We start from the raw sequence: 21,645 nt of genomic DNA on the forward strand, positions 1-21,645 counted from the left end.
CTTGCAGGTGGCACCATGCTGAGAAGCTGCTGAAGAGTGCTGGGGTTGGTGTTGGTTTTGTGGACTGAAGGAGTTTGGGTGCTTAAGAAGCTGCTTCCTGCCAGGAGCAAGGTGCTAGAGAGGCAGGTTCTTCAGGAGGCTGGCTGGAGTGGTATACTGGAAACTGGAATGAAAAACCTTTTCTCCTCCAGTGTATCTCCAGCTCCCTACCCTGATGAAGTTCAGCCTCCGCAAGCTGGCCACAGAGCATTATTTAAAACGCCCTTTTCCATTTGCAGAGCCCCCAGTAATGCGTGGATTTGGAGATGATAGGTAATAAATTGATAGCCAGCTCAAGAACCTCTGATACACCTATGCTATGCCAGTTTGGTATATATTGTTTTGTTGGGTTTAAAGAAAGTACCAGATACTCACCTTAAAATTTTCAAATACATATCCTTGTGATACTTTTAGAGAACTTTGTTTTAAATTCTTACATTATTACAAAAGCCAGTGGTCATTAAACAACACTGAACAGTATAGAAATGTTTAAAATGTAATAATTTCCATCTTATTCCTCAGTCCTTTATTATCTGTATCATTAATGTGTCCTAAAGATAAAATTACTGTTAGTGATTAGTGTATATTGTTTTTTCTACATACGTATATAGGAATATATCTGTGTTTGTGTGTGTGTGTGTGTGTGTGTGTGTGTGTGTATTTATTTCATAGATAGGGTCTAGGAGCCCTTATAGGTTTTTGTTTGGATATAATGTTTTCTCATTTCCCAAGCACTTGTGTAAGCTAGGCAAGTCACATAACTGTTCTATTTGATTTTTTAAACTTTTGAAATTAAGGGACTTTTCCTTGAAGGGAAATTTAAGATCTTCAGTGAATATAGTTTGATAGTAGTAGTAAGGAAGGGGGATGTAGTTTGGTAACCAGTAATCAGTTTTTAGTATAGGCTAGATGTTCATATTTTTCCGTGTTTTGCAATTTAAGTGTTTCTTATTGTGTTAAAAATTTATAGATGTTTATATGTTTTGCTGTTTTACACATATTACTTAAATTTCAGGGATGCCTTGGTGGCTCGGTTAAGCGTCTGTCTTGGGCTCAGGTCATGATCCCAAGGTCCTGTGATTCATTTCCACATCTAGCTCCTTGCTCAGCAGGGAGCCTGCTTCTCCCTCTGTCTGCAGCTCTCCCTGTTTGTGTGCATGCGCTCTCTGACAAAATCTTAAAAACAAAATCTTTTTTTTTTATGAAATTAGAATTACAGGATTTTTTTTTTTTTTTCTTTAGAAAAATCCTGCAAAAATGTCTCTGTACCCATCTCTTGAAGACCTGAAGGTAGACAAAGTTATTCAGGTATGTTCAAGTTGTTTATGTACTTTTCTTCAATATACAGGGTCCTACATTGTGCTTATAGATGAAGTGAAGCAAAGAACTGAAATAGCAGATGTATCCATTTTTACATTTATACATTTTTCAGTTGATTGATTGCAGACTAAAATTACAGAAGAGTTACAAATTTTTTTTTGTCACTGAATTAATGGACTTGGGATATTATTTCTTTAAAACTGTACTTAACCTCTTTCAACAAAGATTGATTTTAAGACTAAAATTTAAGTTAAATACCATATATTTGAGTTGGTAAAATACACTTCAACTCTCTAGATGGTGATAGTTTTGTTTAAAATTAGTACATTGTTCTTTCAGATAGGACCTATCTTTAAAAATAATTCTCTGCCTTTACTTTGAAGTTAAAAACTACAGAAATGCTCTTTGAAGTATAAAAACACAATGAAAGCAAAGTAATTTATTTTCTTTTAGGTGTAAGTAGCAGACAGTTCATGTATTCTCCTCTTAATGTCTAAATGTTAGATATTACAGTATTTCTAATTTAATGAAGTCAAAAATTTTTTGTAGTCCTTAGAGTAAGTATTAGCTTTGAAAATAGGTGCTTCTGCTTAAGAAAGTTTGGGAATAGGAGTTAAGTCTGGCTTTTTTGTAAGTTTTTATTCTGTTTAGCTGGGGATAATTTGTAATACTTCAAAGCTGCTTACACTGAGAATCCTTTTACTTGGGGCCTTGGCCCTAGTGTACTCTAAGTAAGATTTACTTCTTAATAATTATTTAATGGGCATAAAAATTTATTACAAACTTGTGATAAGTCTTAAGCAATGTCAAGTATAAAAGTGTCTTTTAGGCAAAATGTTGGCCTTTCTAGGGTGAAAACCCCCAGCAATAATAGTGGAATTGTTACATATAGCAGTGATTGGGTAAATATGGGGGGAGATCATGGTGAACACATATTCTACATCATAAGTCCACTGAGGATATTGAAATGTGGTTTGTAAAATCTCTGAAATCTGTTCCTCTGGTAAAGGCTTTGATGCTTCAGTGTTAAGGGGTTTGTTCAGTTACCTTAAATGCTCTATTCTTTCTTCAGTATTTTGTCAGTATTTTTCTCATGGGGTTTTTATTTCTACAAAGTCATCTGAACACACATACTTTGTTTTTAAAAAGCTTTTATCTAAAATATGTTGCCTTCATGAATAACAAGCCATCAATATGACATCAGAGCAATAAATAATAAGGATTTGCAGACAGATGTGAATGAATGACTAATCTGTTTTCATTCTTTTTTGTTAGTCTTTATAGAATTGAACTATTAAGCATCTGCCTTCAGCTCAGGTTGTGATCTCAGGGTCCTGGGATTGAGCCCCAGTTACACCACAGCAAAGTTGCAGCAGTGAACTAGCAGTTCTCATATTTTGTAAACTATTTTACAAAGGCATTAGGCTGTTTCTTTTAGCATCATAAAATCCCTGAATCTCTATCCGTTATGAATCCTGAACAGAAGTCGGTGGTAGTTATACCTGTATAAAATAAGCTTTTAAGAAACAGTGATGTAGTGTCACCTGGGTGGCTCAGTCTGTTAAGTGTCTGACTTAAGCTCAGGTTATGATTCCTGGGATTGAGCTCTGCATTGGGCTCCTGGCTCCCTGAGGAGCCTGCTTCTTCCTCTTCCTTTGTCTGCCAAAGGATTTTTAATTTTTAATAAAATTTAAATAAATTTTTAATAAAAATTTAAAAAAAATTTAAATATTTTATTTATTTATTTGACAGAGAGAGATCACAAGTAGGCAGAGAGGCAGGCAGAGAGAGGGAAAAGCAGGCTCCCTGCTGAGCTGAGAGCCCTATGAGGGGCTCGATCCCAGGACCCTGAGACCAGGACCTGGGCCAAAGGCAGAGGCTTTACCCACTGAGCCACCCAGGTGCCTCATGAGTAGCATTTTGATAAATATATACATTGCAAGACGATTTTGAGAAATTTGTTTAAAAGTTACAAATTACATTATTTTAATCATTCTTTTATGTCAATAATAAGGTATTTTCCCTACTTCGTAATTTTTTTTACTTAGTATAGTGTATTCCCTTCTTTGCTAAAATGAAGATGAATATTATTTCAGTAGGATATGCTAGAATGGCAAAATATTAGCAGCTTAGCAGGTACTTAAATTTTAGGTGTTTTTATGTGTTCTGGGTGACTTGTATGAATATGGTAGAGCTTTTTCCTTATGCAAATAAAATATTATTAGACTAGTTAATAAAAAATAATGAAAAATATAAAATGTACAGTCATATATTTCACAGTGCATTTTGAAAATACTAATTTATTAAACTATAAATTAAACTATTGTTTAAATTTTTTAAAAAAATTTACTTCTTTATTTTAGAGAAAGAGCAAGTTCAAGCAGTTGGGGGGAAGGAGCAGAGGGAGAGGGAGAAAGAAAACTTCAGTCAGACTCTTCCCTGAGCGGGAACAGATACAGGACTGGATCTCAGACCCTGAGATAGGACCTCAGCTGAGATCAGGAGTCAGATGCTCAACTGACTGAGCCACCCTAACGCCCCAGAATTAAGCGTTATTGAATAAGACTTCAGTGTTTAAGTTTCTTTTTAGAATTTCTAAACTTGGGGCGCCTGGGTGGCTCAGTGGATTGGGTCTCTGCCTTCAGCTCGGGTCATGATCTCAGGGTCCTAGGATGTAGCCCTACATTGGGCTCTCTGCTCAGCGGGGAGCCTGCTTTCCCCTCTCTCTCTCCCTGCTTGCCTCTCTGTCCACTTGTAATCTCTGGCTGTCAGATAAATAAATAAAATCTTTAAAAAAAAAAAAAAGTACTAAACTTAACTTACAAATTATATAAGACTTTTAAGTAAGTATATATATATATATATAGCATTGTTAGAATTTTCTTCTTTTCTTTTTCAGGCTCAAACTGCCTTTTCCGCAAACCCTGCCAACCCAGCAATTTTGTCTGAAGCTTCTGCTCCCATCTCTCAAGATGGAAGTAGGTTTATATTTTGGGTTCATTCTTGAACTGAAAATATTTAAGTCTTCTTTTACTAAAATAGGGAATCCAAGGTTTTTTTTAACCTGCAGCATAAAATATGTGGTTAAAAGTTCTAGTAATAGAAAAAAATGTTTACTTAAAAACCCTTTAATCGGGGCACCTGGGTGGCTCAGTGGGTTAGAGCCTCTGCTTTCGGCTCAGGTCATGATCTCGGGGTCCTGGGATCGGGCCCCGCATCGGGTTCTCTGCTCAGCAGGGAGCCTGCTTCCCCTTCTCTCTCTGCCTGCCTCTCTGCCTACTTGTGATCTTTCTCTCTGTCAAATAAATAAATAAAATCTTTAAAAAAAAAAAAACCCTTTAATCAAGAAAGTGAACTATGAATATGAAGATAGGTTTTTATAACTTAATCAGAATTAAGTGAATTCAGTTAAATACCAACCCTCATAAGTCCCTAACTTAGACTGATTGATTTATGAAGAAACCGTGTATGTGAACTGTGCCCCATGCTACTGCTCTTGAACTTCTCAACTGTCCTCCATCATTGTGGGGTGAGGGTGGGTTTTGAAGTTTCCAACCACCACCTCTGGGGGAGCTTCCCAAATTCTGGAATCTTTATTAGGTCTCCATATACTTCTCGTTGGTTCCTTTTCCTTCTAAGTTTATAGGGATTTAGGACAGAGCCCCTAAATAATATGACTTAAGATAAAAAGTATTAAATAGGATTTTATAGCCAGATATAACTATTGATAACATTCTTTTAGAAAATTCATTTTAAGTCACAAATCATGTAAAAAAGAACTAAGTTAAGTACTGTTAATATTTAAGTATACTGTTTCTAAGATTTCATTAGAATGTGGTTAACTTTTTTTTAAATGGTAAGATACTAAATATAGACACTTTTACAAGCCTTGGTTTTTTTTTTTTTTTTTGTAGTTCAGAGGAATCATTTCATAGCCGCATTTATTAAATGAGTTGTAAAGTTGCTGACTTGACAATAAACATTTTAGTCAGATCTGAGGTGGACAATCAGTGGTATGCTTATGAAATTCCTAATCAAAATAGGTTTATTTTAGGAAAAAAGAAAAACAAGATAATTTATTTGGAAGAATTATTTCCATCTTGACTAAACTTTCTGTATTTTCTATTTCTAATTACCATTACTGAGATAAGGAGACGATTTTCCAAATTGCTTATTTAGATTCATTTTAGCTTTTATAAAATAAATGTAATTTTTTAACACAAATAGAAGCCCATAATAACAACAGTGTTCATTTTAAATGTTCTAATTTTTAATTCATTCATATTAGATCTCTATCCTAAATTGTATCCGGAGCTCTCCCAGTACATGGGCCTGAGTTTAAATGAAGAAGAAATCCGTGCAAATATGGCCGTGGTCCCTGGAGCACCAGTTCAGGGGGTACGTATACTGTACTTAATTTTGAATTGTATAAAATCATATTTTAGACATAGACAGAAGCTTTCCTCTTCATGATTAACTCACAAATTTATAACTTTAGCATTGCTCTCTCTTTTCTAATTTTAGACTGCCTTCTGAATATCACTTCTTAATGATTTACTTTCTTTTAACCTTTTACTACTCTTCTAATTTATTAGGAGTTAAAGATTTATTAGGACTAGTCCATTCTCCTTAGTCTTCTGCATTTATTCAGTTACTAAGACCTAGTGATTCTGTCCTCCCCATGTTTCTTGTATTCACTTTATCCATTCCAGTCCTACTGTAACCCTCTTCTGGGTTTCTGTACTTCTAACCTGGATTATCACAGTCATCTCTTAAGTTTTCTCTAGTAACTTCTTATAGCAAACAGTACTAAGCTGCTGCTGGGTTAATCTTTCTGAAGTATAGTTCTGTCATATCTTTTTTTTTTTTTTTGCTCATAATCTTTTAACATTCCAAAGTCTAAAGCTCCCTATAAAAGACCCCCAAATTCTAGGCTTTAAAATATAATGTATCTTTTAACAGCCTCCTTGTTGGAAGGCCATGACATTTTATAGTACTTATTATAAATATAATGAAAACATGAAGGTCAGGGTCAATAGCTATCTCATTGCCATAACCCCAGTGCTTAATACAGTACCTAGTATTACTTACCAAATATTATTGAAAACTTGCTTTTATTAGGGCCCATTTGGTAGATAGTAGGTATGTCAACAGAAATAATTTAAGAAATTAGGCAAAAAGGTTGAAGAATTTAAAAACGCAGGCATGGAAGACAGATGTAATTGCAGAAAAGTTGGTGCTCCTTCTAGGACTGGAGTGACACAGGGAAGAATTTGGAGTTTTTAGAACCTAAAAGCTTGGGGGAAGGGCCCCTTGGAGCTGGGCCTCATCACACCTTGGAGGAGTAGACACTGCTGTCAGTACTGGTACCTTTGAGAGGTTGCAAGCAAGGCTGGTTCTGGAAGTGTGGCAGTAAAAGCTGGAGAATGGAATCAACTGCTTCCATCAGGGCTAAGGGTGAGGCCCAGGCAGAGCTGATAGGCTGGAAACAAAGAGGAAAGAACAACGTAGTTGTCCTCCTCCAGCCTTCCAGCCTCCTGTGCTGGATGCTAACCAGAAATCTGCTGACAAAGGATTATGTAATTTGCACATATCTTTTGCACAAGCCCCATCATCACCCCGTACAGTCTAGGTGGGTTTGGAGCTGACAAAAAGTAGCTTAATACACAGCACTGCCTTGTATCCACACAGTTTTTAAGTTCAAATGACAGCAATAACTGCATAGTTTCCCTTTAAAAGATGCAATTCTTGGTAAAATTGAGGTTTCAGCCCACTCTCTGTTAAGGGGGACCTCATGGTAACCATTGTAAGCTTTGCTGGTCACACATGGTTTCTGTTGCGTATTCTTGTTTTTGTTTCTTTTGTTTGCTTATAATGTTTTAGAAATACAAAAGTAACTTTTAACCTAGGGGTATACAAAACCAAGCCAATTACCTCTGCTGTAATGAAGTACTCCTACCCTTATGCCAGAATGGGGCAGTGCCAGTTATCATAGCCATCTCTGGGCAGTGGCCTGTGGTATCAGTTACTGTGCAATATTAATTACCCCTTAGTATTCACATTCTCAGCTGAATATTTTTGATGTAAAGACAAAGTATAAAGTTCACTGCTATAAAAAATTCATGTATTTACAGCAAAGGAGGTATAGAGGAACAAAAAAATTGTTACTTACAGAAAATATACAGGTACAATCAAAGAAGTAGTCATGGCTACTGGGATACTTATTTTGGTAACTGTTCATGAGGCTGTAGTTAGTATTATGACTCCCTTTGTCTATTATACATTCTTTTTTTTTTTTTTTTTTTTTTTTTGTCTAAACATATATTTTTATCCCCAGGGGTACAGGTCTGTGAATTGCCAGGTTTACACACTTCACAGCACTCACCATAGCACATACCCTCCCCAATGTTGTTACACATTCTTTATCCCGTTTGCCCTCAAGACCACCTTGAGCTGGTCTTTTCTTAATACCTCATGGGGTGACCTAAACCATTTTGAAGTGTCATAATCTCCTTCTTAAGCATCTTGCTTTTTCTTTAGTTTTTATTTTGTTGCTGGTTCTATTAACTGTTTCTATATAGTGAATTTTTCATTTCACCTACTGTATTTTTCTTCCCTAGATGTTTCATCTGGCTTTAAGTCCTTGAGCATACTGAGCAAATTTATAGTAACTTTTAAAATCCCAGTTTGCTAATTTTCTGATCTGTTATTTCTGAATTTCTGTTAACTGATTTTTCTCTTTATTGTAGATTACATTTTCCTGTTTGTTCACATGCCACCAATTCTTTTTAAATCAGAATGGGACACTGAATTTTACATTTTTAGATGCTAGATTATGTCTTTAAAGAGTGTCCGCACTTGTTCTGGCAAGCAGTTAAGTCACATACATCAGCTTGGTCCTTCTGAGGCTTGATTTTACACGTTGTTAGGGTAGGTCTGAAGCTGCTTTTATTGTAGGGTTATCGTACCCCCATTACTCAAGATGAGTGTCCCCTTGGGTTCTCTGCTGAAGGCCCTGGGTGTTCAGTGAGCACACCGCTTTTGCTGATAGGACCTTGGATGTCTCCCAACCCTGTGTGATCTGCAAGGAAGGTTCAGCTTATAGCTTCCTGCATGTACTTTGCCTGGCCTCTGGAGCTTTACCTCACAGATACAGAGATTAGTATTTAGCAGAGGGTTCCAGGAGACCTGTATACAGATTTCTGGAGCTTTTTCTCTGTATAGCTTAGCTCTCTCCTTCATGGGACTCATCCCTGAAAATTCTTGCTGTTTTACTAGCTGCTTCATCCTTCCTGATTTTTGTCTCCTCAGCTTAGAAGAGCACAATGCTCTGCTTGAGATTTGTACTTCTGTGTTCTAGTCCAGATAGTGGTCTGGGTAGAAGGCCAGGCGATGAAAGGGCTCACCTCACGTTTCTTTTCTGTCAGGGATTACTGCCCTACCTTGCCTAATACCCAGTGTTCAAAAATTTTTGCCTTTTATTTTTCCAAATTTTTAGTTATTTATAGCAGGAGGGTAAGCCTGGCTCTATTACGACTATAAGCAGAAGTCTGTTACTGTTTTTAATTAATTTTACTGTTGAACATGGAAGACCTAAAAGGCACCTCAGAGACCCTCCAGGATTCCAAATATAGTCTAGAATCCATTTTCTAGTAGTGACCCAGTTTCTTCTTGGTTACTAGAATTAATCACACTAGCCCGTTCAGTAATCTCCTCTTGCCTTTTCAGTGGCATATAAAATCCAAAACATTCAGGTGATGATCTTCTAATTCAGGGGAAGCGTGTTCCCCAGTGGAGGCCTTCCTCCCTCTTAAATAAGACCTTCACACTCCTGTCAGGACAGGATGCAAAAGTTTTGTGTGTGTTTAGATATAACAGTGAGAGGAACCATTCCCATGGCCACACCTTGGTTGATACCTTTTATTTGGGCCTTGGAAGAAACTGCATCATGTATTTGGTTGCTCATTCAAAGCATATATTTTTTATCCTTTAAGGTAAAACCCCTTTCAGTGTGTTGTCTCCCATGGCACTGTGTGAGTAGAGATGACAATCAGTAGCTTAAGAACCGACACATTCCTGGCACTGGGCCAGGTGCGGTAGATACTATAGTGAACCACAGCAGTGCCCCCTTCCCCAGGACACACACTAGTGAAAGTCATATTGTAGACAAATAATAAACCAGTGCTTATGACATGAACCAAGTGGAAGAAGAGTAAGTGAATAAAATGCTAGAGCTATATATCGATATAGGGAGTATATATGTTCTCCCTGAGGGGTTGACATATGAATAGAGAACTGAGTGAAATGAGGGAATAAGGCATGTGAATGTCTGGTGGGAAAACATTCTGTACAGTATAGACAGAACCTGAAGGCTTTCAGGCAGAAATGAACTTCGTGGACTGGAGACTAGATGTGTGTGACTAGCAGAGGAAACAAGGCAGGACATGGCAGTAGATGGCATTGGAGTGGTAGTGGGGACCAGGTGCTCTCTGGCCTTGTAAACCATGGTGTAAGGAATTGGGAGAGAGTGGTCTGATCATAATGATTTCTTTTCTTTTCTTTCCTTTTTTCTTTTTTTAAAGATTTCTGTGCTTGCTCTGTGGAGAATCAGGAAGATGATCTAGGTTATTTTAGTAGCCTTTACCAGAAATAGTTGCATGGGGAAAGGGGACAGTGGTAATGTGGTGTTGGTCATAATAAGGAAGAACACTTAGTAAGTCAGGTACTTAAAAATACTGCTGGGGCGCCTTGGTAGCTCAGTGGGTTAAGCCTCTGCCTTCGGCTCAGGTCATAGTCTCAGGGTCCTGGGATCGAGCCCCGCATCGGGCTCTCTGCTCAGCGGGGAGCCTGCTTCCCTTCCTCTCTCTCTCTGCCTGCCTCTCTGCCTACTTGTGATCTCTCTCTGTCAAATAAATAAATAAAATCTTAAAAAAAAAAAAAATACTGCTGGAGGGGCACCTGGGTGGCTCAGTGGGTTAAAGCCTCTGCCTTCGGCTCAGGTCATGATCTCAGGGTCCTGAGATCGAGCCCCACATCGGGCTCTCTGCTCGGCAAGGAGCCTGCTTCCTCCTCTCTCTCCACCTGCCTCTCTGCGTACTTGTGATCTCTGACTGTCGAATAAATAAATAAAATCTTAAAAAAAAAATAACTGCTGGAAAAAATATTTTCCAAAAGTAAAACCCACTCCAAAGCCCCCTCAACCCTTTGTTCTGTATTCTACCTAAACTAAGTAATTCATTTGCTAAATAAAGTTTTTCTGTTTCTATCCCATTACCTATTTTTCCTCTGTTTCTTATAGCTGTAGTCATTTCTATTTTGAACTTTGTAATCTCACAAGTAATACTTTTCTGGCATTACATTCTGATTTCTAGTGTAATTGTGTGTGTACATTATTCCTGTTAGACTATCAGCTTTAGAATATGCTATCATAATTACCATGAATTCTGAACAAAAATTTGCCATCTGTAGTGATTATGTAGTTGAGGTTCCTCTTTCCCTATTATTGCTGCTCTGAGCATCACAGCTCTTAGGTAGGTCAGAGGTTTTTTTGACAGATTCCAGTGAAGAAGTCTTTGATTAGCTCTTCCCTCACTATCTTTTTGGTTGAGAAAAGGGGTTCACTTTAAAAAGCAGTTTTGGTCAAGAAAACTTGAGAAAATTGAAAAATTGGCAGCATGGTACCTGCCATGCTTCCCTTGTATAGCTTGTTCTTGGTCATTCTAGTTTGTGCATATAATTGGTTAATCCATAAAATGTTCATTACAGAGAACGAGGAATGTATTATCCTGTCTTGTGTGTGTCAGCACTCATGTAAACGTGCAGTTTTAATTCTCAAAGTGGCACTGTGAGGTGTAAGAAGGTTCCTCCTCTTAAAGAAATGCTGAAAGTCAGTAGATGGCTAATAAAGATCAGACCACATATAAAAGAACCCTCTGGAAAATGTGTGAGTTTCAGAAGTATGATAAGGCCTTTAAGCTCGAGGATAATACATTTGAGTGGAAATAAGCTAAAGCATACATGAAGCAAATACTAGTGAATTCAAAAGGTAAGTCATTGAATCTATTGGAGGTGATAAATTTCCTTAAGAATTAGTAAATAAGGGGCGTCTGGGTGGCTTAGATGGTTGAGCACCTGCAACCTGCTCTCTGCTCAGCAGGGAGTCTGCTTTCCCCCTGCTTCTGCCTCTCTCCCCTGCTCATGCTCTATCTCTCTCTCTCAAATGAATAAAAAGAATCTTTTAAAAAAAAAAAAAAGAATGAATAAAAACTAGGGTCCTTTTTGGGTAAATCAGACTTTATCTGAGGGTAACAGTATGCAGATTACTGAGAAACCACAACTGAGTATATTCGAGTTAATTAAAATGTTTCTAAGTATTGACACATTGTGTGTGTTTTTATTAGCAGTTGGTAGCAAGACCTTCCAGTATGAACTATATGGTGGCTCCTGTAACTGGTAATGATGTTGGAATTCGTAGAGCAGAAATTAAGCAAGGGATTCGTGAAGTCATTTTGTGTAAGGATCAAGATGGAAAAATTGGGCTCAGGCTTAAATCAATAGATAATGTAAGTATTTTTCATTCTATTTTAGTTTGTCCAAATAGCTTGAGATATTAAGTGATCACTCTTAGAATAATTTACAGTGAGAATGTTTTCATGAATTATAATACTGAACTTAAAATCAAGATCATTTTAAATCTGCTAACTTAAAATTTTCTACTTGGAGATGCTTTATTGTGAAGAGGCAGGTTGGTACTTCATTACCTTTAAATGAATTTTTTTTGAGTCTTCTGGAATGAAGTTCACTGGTCTTCATGTATTATAGTTTCTACAAGTAAAATTACGGTATCCAAATAGGGCATCATATATGATGTTAAGAGACTGACCAGTGAGAATTGGTGTCCATTAATGGTGTGTATTTTTAAATTAAATAATGATCATTTAACTTGTGAAGTGGGTTTGCAGGTTTATTATTTCCATCCTTCATTTTGATTTAATAGGTCATTTTTTTGAGTAAAAGTGATTTTCTAATTAGGGCAGCTGTTCCTTTACCTTTGTAATTACTCTCCCTCTTAACCTCACCATACTGAAGAAATTAAATAGGGTTATTCTCCTAGGAGGCATTTAGGATTGTTAGGGATGTGCTGAGTCTTTATCCCGATTTGTGGTTTTAGGTATTACCTCATGGATTTCTTATTAATCTTAAGTCTTATTAGCTCAGTGCATCTAGCTTTTTCACACAGAAAATGACAGTGAGTATCCCACACTGGTAAATGGCTGAGGCTGATCTTAAGGAAGCCCCAACCCAGACTGCCTACCCAGAGAGCTGAGGGCATCAGTGGCCCTGACTTTACTGCTCTCCCTTCCTTTTCAGTGAATAATATATGCTGCCCATCTGCCAGGATTTCTCCTCTGCTCCTTCCTTTGTCTTAAAAGACAAGACACTCTTCATAGGCCCCTATCTCCAATGCAGTTACCCCTGCAGTGGATTTCTCCATTTGGCCAAAACTCAGTTGCTCTGACCATTTTACATGGTGCCTTCTGGTTTTCAGTACTACCCTGAAGTAAACTGTAAGACATAGGGCATGTCTGAACCTAGGAGGATAGAAAGGGTCCAACTTTGTAGATGCTTTGTTTTTTTACCAACTTTACTCTTCTTTTATACTTTTACATTTTCTTCAACATCTGAGATTGGGAGTTTATAGAAGGATAAATATCCACGTGGATATAGTTCTTCATTGACTAAACTTGAGTTTTCTGTATTTCATAGTGGATTCCTTCTAAGAACAAGTGGTATTGAATGTACCCACCTTTTTAGGCTGTTAAATAAACTCTAATCTTATTTATCTAATTAGCAAATGGGTTAAGGAGTCCTTCAGTTGTAAGGAGAGTTATGACCTTACACTAAATTATCATTTTTTAAACTAAAAGAAATCATGAAATTTCTAACCATAGACTCACTTTCCCCCTAAACAAAAGCCATGTGCCAGTACCTCTTTTATATTCTACCAGACTCATAGAAGCTTACATTTATTATGGCAGTCCTACTTTATTTTCCTTAGACTTTTTATTCCAAGACAAAGGGGATGATTAAGGTTGGTCAGGTGGGTGGTGGGTCATGATTTGAGGTTGGAATTACTAGTGAGATAGTACATTTTTGCCTTATTTCTTGGGGTCACTGTCTTGATAAAATTTTCAGTTTCCTTTTTGGGAGTAACAACATACATTCATGTAGTTTCTCTCTTTACTAGAGTAGATTCCTAACTTTCTGGCATTTTTAAACCATATCATAACAGTGGTAAGTGACCAAAGTTATTTTATTATTCTCTAGGGCATATTTGTTCAGCTGGTCCAGGCAAATTCTCCAGCCTCATTGGTTGGTCTGAGATTTGGGGACCAAGTACTCCAGATCAATGGGGAAAACTGTGCAGGCTGGAGCTCTGATAAAGCACACAAGGTACTCAAACAGGCTTTTGGAGAGAAGATTACTATGACTGTTCGTGACAGGTATGTTGACGAGAGAGACAGTTCAAATGGAGATTCAAGACTAGTTTTCCATTTTCTTGGGCTTTTAAGATTCTGTGGATATAATACTTTGATGCAGAAGATTATCACCTTACTGATCAGTCTTATCTGTCAATTTGTGTGTTGCAGATTCTTCTTACATAGTTTTCTTTTTAAAGATTTATTTATTTGACAGAGATCACAAGTAGGCAGAGAGGCAGGGAGAGAGGAGGAGGAAGCAGGCTCCCTGTGAAGCAGAGAGCCTGATGTGGGGCTCGATCCCAGGACCCCAGGATCATGACTTGAGCCGAAGGCAGAGGCTTTAAGCCACTGAGCCACCCAGGCGCCCCATAGTTTTTGTGGTTTTTGTTTTTTTTTTTTTTATTGCATTCTGGTTTTGTAGATCTTATTTCAGAGCTTACGAAATTCATCCTCTAAGACGTTACTTTCTGTCTCTCTAGATCATAAAAAACCAATCTTGGAAAAGTTAACAGGATGGTATCTCTGGCCTTGCTTCCCAGTTTGCTGCTTAAACATCCGTCATAGGATGGACACAGACAGTGCCAGGGTTCCTGCACAACTCCCAAGTGGTGTACGAGTTCTAAAAACCAAATCTGGCTTTTTTGGGTGGCTATAGACTCTCTAGTTGTCAAAGTGGGAAGATAAAATATTTTATTTAGCAGTTAGTTTATAACCTAAATATTTAGGTGCATGAAATAAGGGCCTTTATTTTCTTGCACCGTAATAAGTATTAAGTCACAGTTAGCTTTTGGATTTTTATTCTTCTCAGTTAAACTTAGGTTTTATATAACCTTGTTTCCAGTTCCTCACACATGGTAGGTATTTTTAGTAAACATTTTGTAGATGAACACCGAATTTACTTTATATCTAAGGAAACTTTAAAAGAGTAACTTGGACCAATAGGAAGAAGGACATTTTTAATTTAGTCCATTATGTTTGCAGGCCCTTTGAACGGACAGTTACCATGCATAAGGATAGTACTGGACATGTTGGCTTTATCTTTAAAAATGGAAAGATAACATCCATAGTGAAAGATAGTTCTGCAGCCAGAAATGGTCTTCTCACAGAACATAACATCTGTGAAGTCAATGGGCAGAATGTCATTGGGCTGAAGGTAAGGAATAGAACTCGTGTCTTGTGCTGAAGTTTTATTTTAGCAACTGTCTTTTCCATTTGTCTGTTTCAGTGGTATTTTCATCTTGACCCCCAAAATAGAAACTCAGTGGGGAGATGGGTGATGGGAACCTGGGGCTCTGGCTGTGCTCTCAGGCCAAAGGAATTACTTAAGGCTCTTTGGAATTAACATTCCTGTAGCAAAGGGCTTGACTCTATGATCTTAGCAGTCCCTTGAACTAGAATTCTGTAGAGACGTAGGTATTGAAGATTTTGGTGACATTCTGAATGAATGATTGCTCAGCTTTTTCAACCTAGGAATGGTAGAAGATGAGTAGTAGTTTCTGTTTGTATTAGTACCTTGTTTTTTTCCTCTATAGATTCCTATTTTAAGGTATAAAGGTTTTCATTAAGACGTGTTCATTTCATAAACTTGATTAACACTGCACCATTTAATTGAGGGGTAGTATTGTATGGAAAATTATTTCATCTTAAGTAATGAAAAGTTGATTCTTTAAGCTAAAATATTTACTCAGTTTAACATAGCAGTTTTGTTTCCATCTATAAAATTGTTACTCTCTAGAATTAAACTTGGTAAAAGAAACTGGAAAAAATGACAAATATCAAGGGTCAGATTTTAGAGATCTTAGCAAGATGTAAGAGGACATACATATTTACCAAGAATAACATACTTTCATATTTTGAAATAAAGCCTTAATAATTTTTATTACATGTTTCCAACAGGATTCTCAAATTGCAGACATACTGTCAACATCTGAGACTGTAGTTACTATTACAATCATGCCTGCTTTTATCTTTGAACATATTATTAAACGGTAAGTAGACAGTACTTCAGTTAGATTCTTACGGTTTTCGAGTTAAGGTACAGTGCTTATATTAAGTCTCAAATCTTTGGTTCTTTTACTTAAGGGATGACATGGTATTTACCTAGAAATCTGAAGTTACTTATTTAAATCAGAGGAATTGGTAGGTAAGGACGATCTCTCACAACTTTGCAAGTACTGAATAAATTTCACCGTACACTTCCGAAATGTTGACATTTTCTAGTTGAAAAGAGGTATATGAGTAAAAGTGGGCAGGCTTTCATTTTAGCATTCAGCAAAATGGGACTGCAGTTGCACTCTGCCTACAGCTTCTCTGCTCAGTAGAAATCTATTCTGGTGGTTCATGTTGGAGAATTCTTGTCTGTGGGATGTTAGGAGTAATGCTTTTATTCCGAAAGCATCTGAGGAGGTAGGTAGAGGCATGCAGGGATATGGGTGTGGTGCTCTGATGGGCCTCAGAAAGGAGGTTTGGACACCTCTGAGTGGGGGAATAGAAGAGAGGCAGCAAGTACTGTTACCTTCCCTAGAACTTTTAAAATCCTGGCTTCTATCATAGCTGTTTATGCCAAGCCAACTTAGATCCTTCTTTCAGAATCTATCTTGCCTGTGGAAATAAGATTTAAAAGATTAAAAACATAATACCTTAATAAAATTTTTCAGTTTCTGGGTAGAAAGAAAAGGGAAGTGTTACAGTCAAGACTACTTGTTCTCAAGTTCTCTTAAAACAGTGACAGGTTCCCCCTAACCATGTCCCTCCCGGTTCATAACATTGTTGTCATTTTCCTTGTTTTTAGTCATCAGCTTTAATATATGAGCTCTTACTTGTATCTTATCTTACTTTTCTAGCGAAGGTGCAGATGGTGTTTCACACTGGCTATATTTGCAAACAGATGGATTTCCCCTGAGACTAGATTTCCCCTGACATTCCTAGGTCTGAACTCATGTAAAACAAAAACAAAAACCCTTCCCTTTCCCCACAGTCCCACTTGATGCTAGAAAGTGCTGAATTTGAATGGGCATTTTTTTGGATTAGCATAGCCTTTTTGAAAAAAGAAACCCAAACCACACTGTTTAATAAAGTGACTCTCTCATAGGATGGCACCAAGCATTATGAAAAGCCTGATGGATCATACCATTCCTGAGGTTTAAAAGTCATGGCACAATGGAAACTTCACTGAACTCCAGTTTACTTCTTGGGCAACTTAACTTTCTATTATGCACATGAAGCTTTCTAGGAGCCAGAGAGCATATGCTGCATGAAGACCTTTCTGTCTTACATTATGGCTGGGAATCTTACTGTCTTGATTGGATATCTTGTTCACACTTCAAGATTGTTGTAGCCTTATCCTGGTTTTACTGATGTGAAACTTTGGACAGATTTTAACTGATTTTCATTGAGTAGTTTCTCTACTGGAAACCCGATGCTTTTACAAGCCATTATGATTAGAATGACTGATACAGGCTTAGCTCTGTGTTAGAACCAATCACCTTTATCTAAAATACCAAGTAGTGCTGTTCATATTACTTTAGTTCTGTGGTGTAATTGCATTTTTAATGTGTAACCATAGTACATGTAGAATGACTGCTTTTGATGTTTTTTTAGTTCTGTGTGTGTGTGTAAAATACCAATTAAGTACACTGGTTTCATTCCATGTAAGCATTATACAGTGTATGTAGGTTGCTAGAGATTGTGTTGATCATCATTTAATTGTAACTACCTTTACTTAATATGCTTCAACTGTCGCCTTAACCGTGTTAAGCATCTAGAATAAAAGCCAAAATATAACTATTGCTGCCTTTCTAAAACCCAAAATGCAGTTCTGTGTTAAACTGAAATGTACACTAGCCCAGAACAATGTAATGGTACATACTGAGCTATACCATAGCTGCTTAGTTGCATTTGAGATTTTCTAGTCAATTGTGTAATGGAAATTTCTTTCTTCTAAAACTTACCGGTATTACTTTGAGAAATGATTCACTATATATTAAATGTAAAAATTCTTATACCACATAGGATAAAGTTTTGACTCTTTTTATTCATTTGTAGATTAAGTGGAATAATACCTAATTTTGTCTTTAACATTCTGTAACCTCACTGCTTTGGGGTGGTCTTAGGATGTTTCCCAGGTAATCTGTTCCATTTCCTGACCCCTCCCTACAAAATGGAAGTGACACTTTATCCCGATTTTTTTCTTTATGGTTTATGCCTATTTCATCTTAATTAAATATGTATAAATAAAGTGGACTTTTAGTCTGTTGCATCATTTAAAAGCTGTCAGTGCCCTTCACCAAACTTGTGCATGACTTAGAGAACGGGCGCATGAAGTTCACAGCTTGGGCCTGTGGGAATCGTCTCCTGCAGCAGTGAGCATCCAGAGGCCCTGAGAAAAGCCGTCTGTACCGAGAGAGGAGGTGTGTCAGGAAGAATGCTTCCGCCGGGGAACCGCAGGTGGCCAGTCTGCACACTTAAGGCTGAGCATCAGGAACTCAACGGAGGCCGTGGGTGCTCTCTGCAATACCTAGGACCAAGTCATGTCCAATGACACTTAAAACTGACTTTGCAGACTGTTACCCTGGGTCATTTCCCCCCATATCATACAGCCTACAAGATAAAACTCTCCTACAGCCTTTAAAAACATTGTCCTAATATAAAAGGAGGTCAGTAGTGTGGCTTTACAGTTTACCTTGTTGAAATTTTGAAAAGCACCCCAAACAGGGGTTCCCGGTTTACCTACCTAATTACCTAGATTTGAGTCTGAGGATGGTTCCAAAAATATAAGAATGAATGACATTCTTGTCATTTTATGGTTTTCTAGAAGGAACAATACTTGAACTTCTTAAAAGGTACTACTAGTCTTGGTAATCATTTAAATAAGAAAATGAAAACTGCTTTCATTACAGAAAAATATTTTTAATGTAGAAAAGATGAGCATTTAATAGCTATAATGAAATAAACCATTCCTATACACAATAAACTTAATTGCTAATCATTCCCCAGGTTCTTAGAATCTGAGGACAGTAGGTTATACAAAGTAACCACTCCAAGAAAACACATACCCAAAAACCCAGTGGGCAGCAATTCTTAGATTAGGAAGACAAAATAGAGTGACTCAGAAGTAGAGAATACTGCACGTTTTCTTGGAAAATTCAGAATTGTTCAGTGTTTCCTGAAAGTTTTCCCATCTTAGTTTAGTATCTCTTAGCTACTTCTCTTTGCCATCCAAACCTACCTTCTGACCATCCGCATACTAGGATGACCATCCACCTTTCAAATGTAATGTTTTCTCCCTAACACTGTCCTATCTTTGTCTGCCTTAGAGGATGGCAACTAATGGCTTTCAATGAAGTTGCCATGATTTAGGAAGTTTAAAACCACGAATGTCTCATGTGGTCAAACTTCTATCATTGCACATTCACCAGTTCATTTAAAAGTCTGGTTTAAAAATACATTAAATAGAGTTCAACTTAACATTCAAGAGAGGAAAGGCACTTAATACTGCAATTTCCAGAACATAATTTGTCTGTCTTCCCCTCCCGTGATGACACTGCTACACTGTTCATTCATCCATATACATGTCACAGCACCTAAGAGAAAGAGACCTTGTGGTTAGGTGGTAAGTTGAACAGGGGCCCCCCAAAATGTTCATCTCTCATCCTGTAATTGGTATGTAAATTAAAAATAAGTGCTTGGTATCGGGAACTTGTGAGCAATAAAACCACTTAAACATAAAGCTAAAATAACGGATGCAAACATACTCCTACTGCAGTGGTTAGGACACGGATGAGAGGAGAAGGCAGGAGCTGGTGGAAGTTGGCTAATTCCATTTCTGCAGGAAGGAGTCAAATAAATGTTGCTTAAAGCCAGCAAGTTGAGGATGACCTAAACAGATCACTTTATAATGTTAGGAAATAACCACATAACTTAGTGACAGAGGCAAAGGACTGAATGGGGGGGGCAGTTATTGGTCACAGTAGAAAGTAAATAGATACATAGAACTGTAGTTATTAGAAGAATTAAAAACCATAAAATCTTCCAGATGATCAGGAGGCAACCATGCAAATGTAAGCAAATGCAGTGAATCTCTACAAGATACAACGTGGGAAAAAAACCAAACGGGCAGAATAGTTAATATGCCTATAACCTACCCTCTCAATAATAAGAGGGCACAACTCCAGGACACGTATCATTCAGGGAGGAAAACAGTGGGGTTGGGTTGGGGTCAGTAGTGGGAGGAAAATCGTTCTCATTGTAATTTTTGTGTTGTTTGGGGTTTCATTAAAACTTTGTGCTTGTATTTTTAAAACGATTCTAGCTTTTACTGTGGTTTTAAATTCTCCATGTGGAAGTTAATATAAAAACTTCCTTTTTGGAATCTAATGTCTTGTCAACATAAATCTCAGTCCCAAAGGACTCCACCTGGCCAACTAAGATGCTGGAGGGGAACACTGACAGTGTGGAGGGAAATGGTGTGTTTTCTGCCTGGGAAGAGTATGCTTCCTGATGGGAAAAGCAGTTTGAGTTCAGCATTTTAGAAAGAAAGGTGAAGTCAGCTGCGTAACTGCTTACCTGCATGGCCCTGTATTCTCTCACTGATTTTTCCTCCGAGCAGGTCCCAAACAAGCAGTTCACCAGACTGACTTCCAGATAAAACAGAATTTCCATCCCAGATAAAGCATCTGCAAACATGATTTAAAAATGATTATCTGATCAGTCCTCATGAAGGAGGGGCTCTATTACCCTGCCAAAGCAAGCCCACATGACAGGATCATGAACTTGTTTGTACATGTCCTCCTCCACTAGTAACTCAGGAAATGTACCTCTGGGTCTCGTCCGAAGCCAGAGAAGAGATGAGCATTCCTGTCTGCACATCTATGACGTTTAGACAGCCATCTTCCCCTGTGCTGAGGACATGGCGACTGTCTGTAACACGAGGTAAAATGGCTTCAGAAGTGTGTTGAAGATTATTCTGACATTTTATCTCTGACATAACGTTCACTTTTGGGCTCCTTGAGCTAACTGTACTTAACCAATGACTCTCCTCTCCTTGAAATGCTTCTAAGACACTGGGCTGATGACCCTTTGGTGTGAGTTCATTTGCATAAATTTAATTTCTCTGGGGAGCTGACGAATTAATGTCCACTACAGGTTTTCTGTGGGTGCACATGGCACGAGTAGATGTTACTGTGCCTGAAACAGCCTCAGATACTGGCGACACTTACCGGCAGACTGTTTTCCTTTTTACATTCTTCTCTATTTTAAAGTAATAATTCTGATTCCCCCAGTTATCATCTGTAGTAAAAAGGATCATACTACCTGGGCTAAAAGCAGTATCACATACAGTCCCTGAATGGCACGGGATCTGATGCAATATGGTGGCTGTAGTGAGGTCCCAAATATTCACTGTGCCTTCTTTGGTGCCTGAAACCAACAGTGTGCTTGCAGCATTTAGACTAATTGTATCTACCTAAGGAAGAAAACACAAAGTATTCCATTTAGAATCACAGTCATTAGCGGTTTCCCTAGGCTGACTCAACTATCAGGACACAATAAAGGTTCAACTCCACTATACGGTGTTACTGATGTGACTACTGCAGATGTGTTTCAACATTGCCTATTGAATTATTTAAAAATGAAATTCTTCATATGCTAGTGAATAAAAGGAAATATTGGTAGGGTAACTGCAATGCTGGATTTTAAGATTTTTTAATTTTTAGAGCAGGTGCAAGAGTGCATGGGGGGAGCGGCAGAGGGAGAGAATTTTCAGGTAAACTCCCCACTGACTGTGGAGCTGGGCACGGGGCTTGAG

The 21,645-nt window shown here is 37.7% G+C and overlaps 2 protein-coding genes across 4 annotated transcripts in view; one reads left to right on the plus strand and one right to left on the minus strand.

Moving 5' to 3' along the window:
* SDCBP (syndecan binding protein) overlaps nucleotides 1–18,083 on the plus strand; it is a 37,192-nt gene extending 19,109 nt beyond the window's left edge. The window contains exons 2-9 of one of the 3 annotated variants that reach the window (XM_032882601.1): nucleotides 1,282–1,347; nucleotides 4,259–4,337; nucleotides 5,648–5,757; nucleotides 11,763–11,921; nucleotides 13,687–13,862; nucleotides 14,823–14,994; nucleotides 15,738–15,829; nucleotides 16,933–18,083. In XM_032882601.1, coding sequence (XP_032738492.1) covers nucleotides 1,297–1,347; nucleotides 4,259–4,337; nucleotides 5,648–5,757; nucleotides 11,763–11,921; nucleotides 13,687–13,862; nucleotides 14,823–14,994; nucleotides 15,738–15,829; nucleotides 16,933–16,987 — 894 coding nt within the window. In that variant the 5' untranslated portion in view covers nucleotides 1,282–1,296 and the 3' untranslated portion in view covers nucleotides 16,988–18,083. Of the gene's footprint in view, nucleotides 1–1,281; nucleotides 1,348–4,258; nucleotides 4,338–5,647; nucleotides 5,758–11,759; nucleotides 11,922–13,686; nucleotides 13,863–14,822; nucleotides 14,995–15,737; nucleotides 15,830–16,932 lie in introns of all 3 variants that reach the window. The other 2 variants (XM_032882600.1, XM_032882602.1) reach the window with 2 other exon arrangements.
* A 1,152-nt stretch (nucleotides 18,084–19,235) lies between these two features.
* Nucleotides 19,236–21,645, minus strand: part of NSMAF (neutral sphingomyelinase activation associated factor) — a 57,830-nt gene continuing 55,420 nt past the window's right edge. Inside the window, 4 exon segments of the mRNA XM_032882603.1 lie at nucleotides 19,236–19,423; nucleotides 20,406–20,515; nucleotides 20,657–20,759; nucleotides 21,153–21,303. Of these exon segments, the coding sequence (XP_032738494.1) occupies nucleotides 19,329–19,423; nucleotides 20,406–20,515; nucleotides 20,657–20,759; nucleotides 21,153–21,303 (459 nt within the window). The 3' untranslated portion in view covers nucleotides 19,236–19,328.

This window comes from Lontra canadensis, unplaced genomic scaffold (genome assembly GCF_010015895.1).
Source record: "Lontra canadensis isolate GAN:19392208 unplaced genomic scaffold, GSC_riverotter_1.0 scaffold83, whole genome shotgun sequence".
NCBI lineage: Eukaryota > Metazoa > Chordata > Mammalia > Carnivora > Mustelidae > Lontra > Lontra canadensis.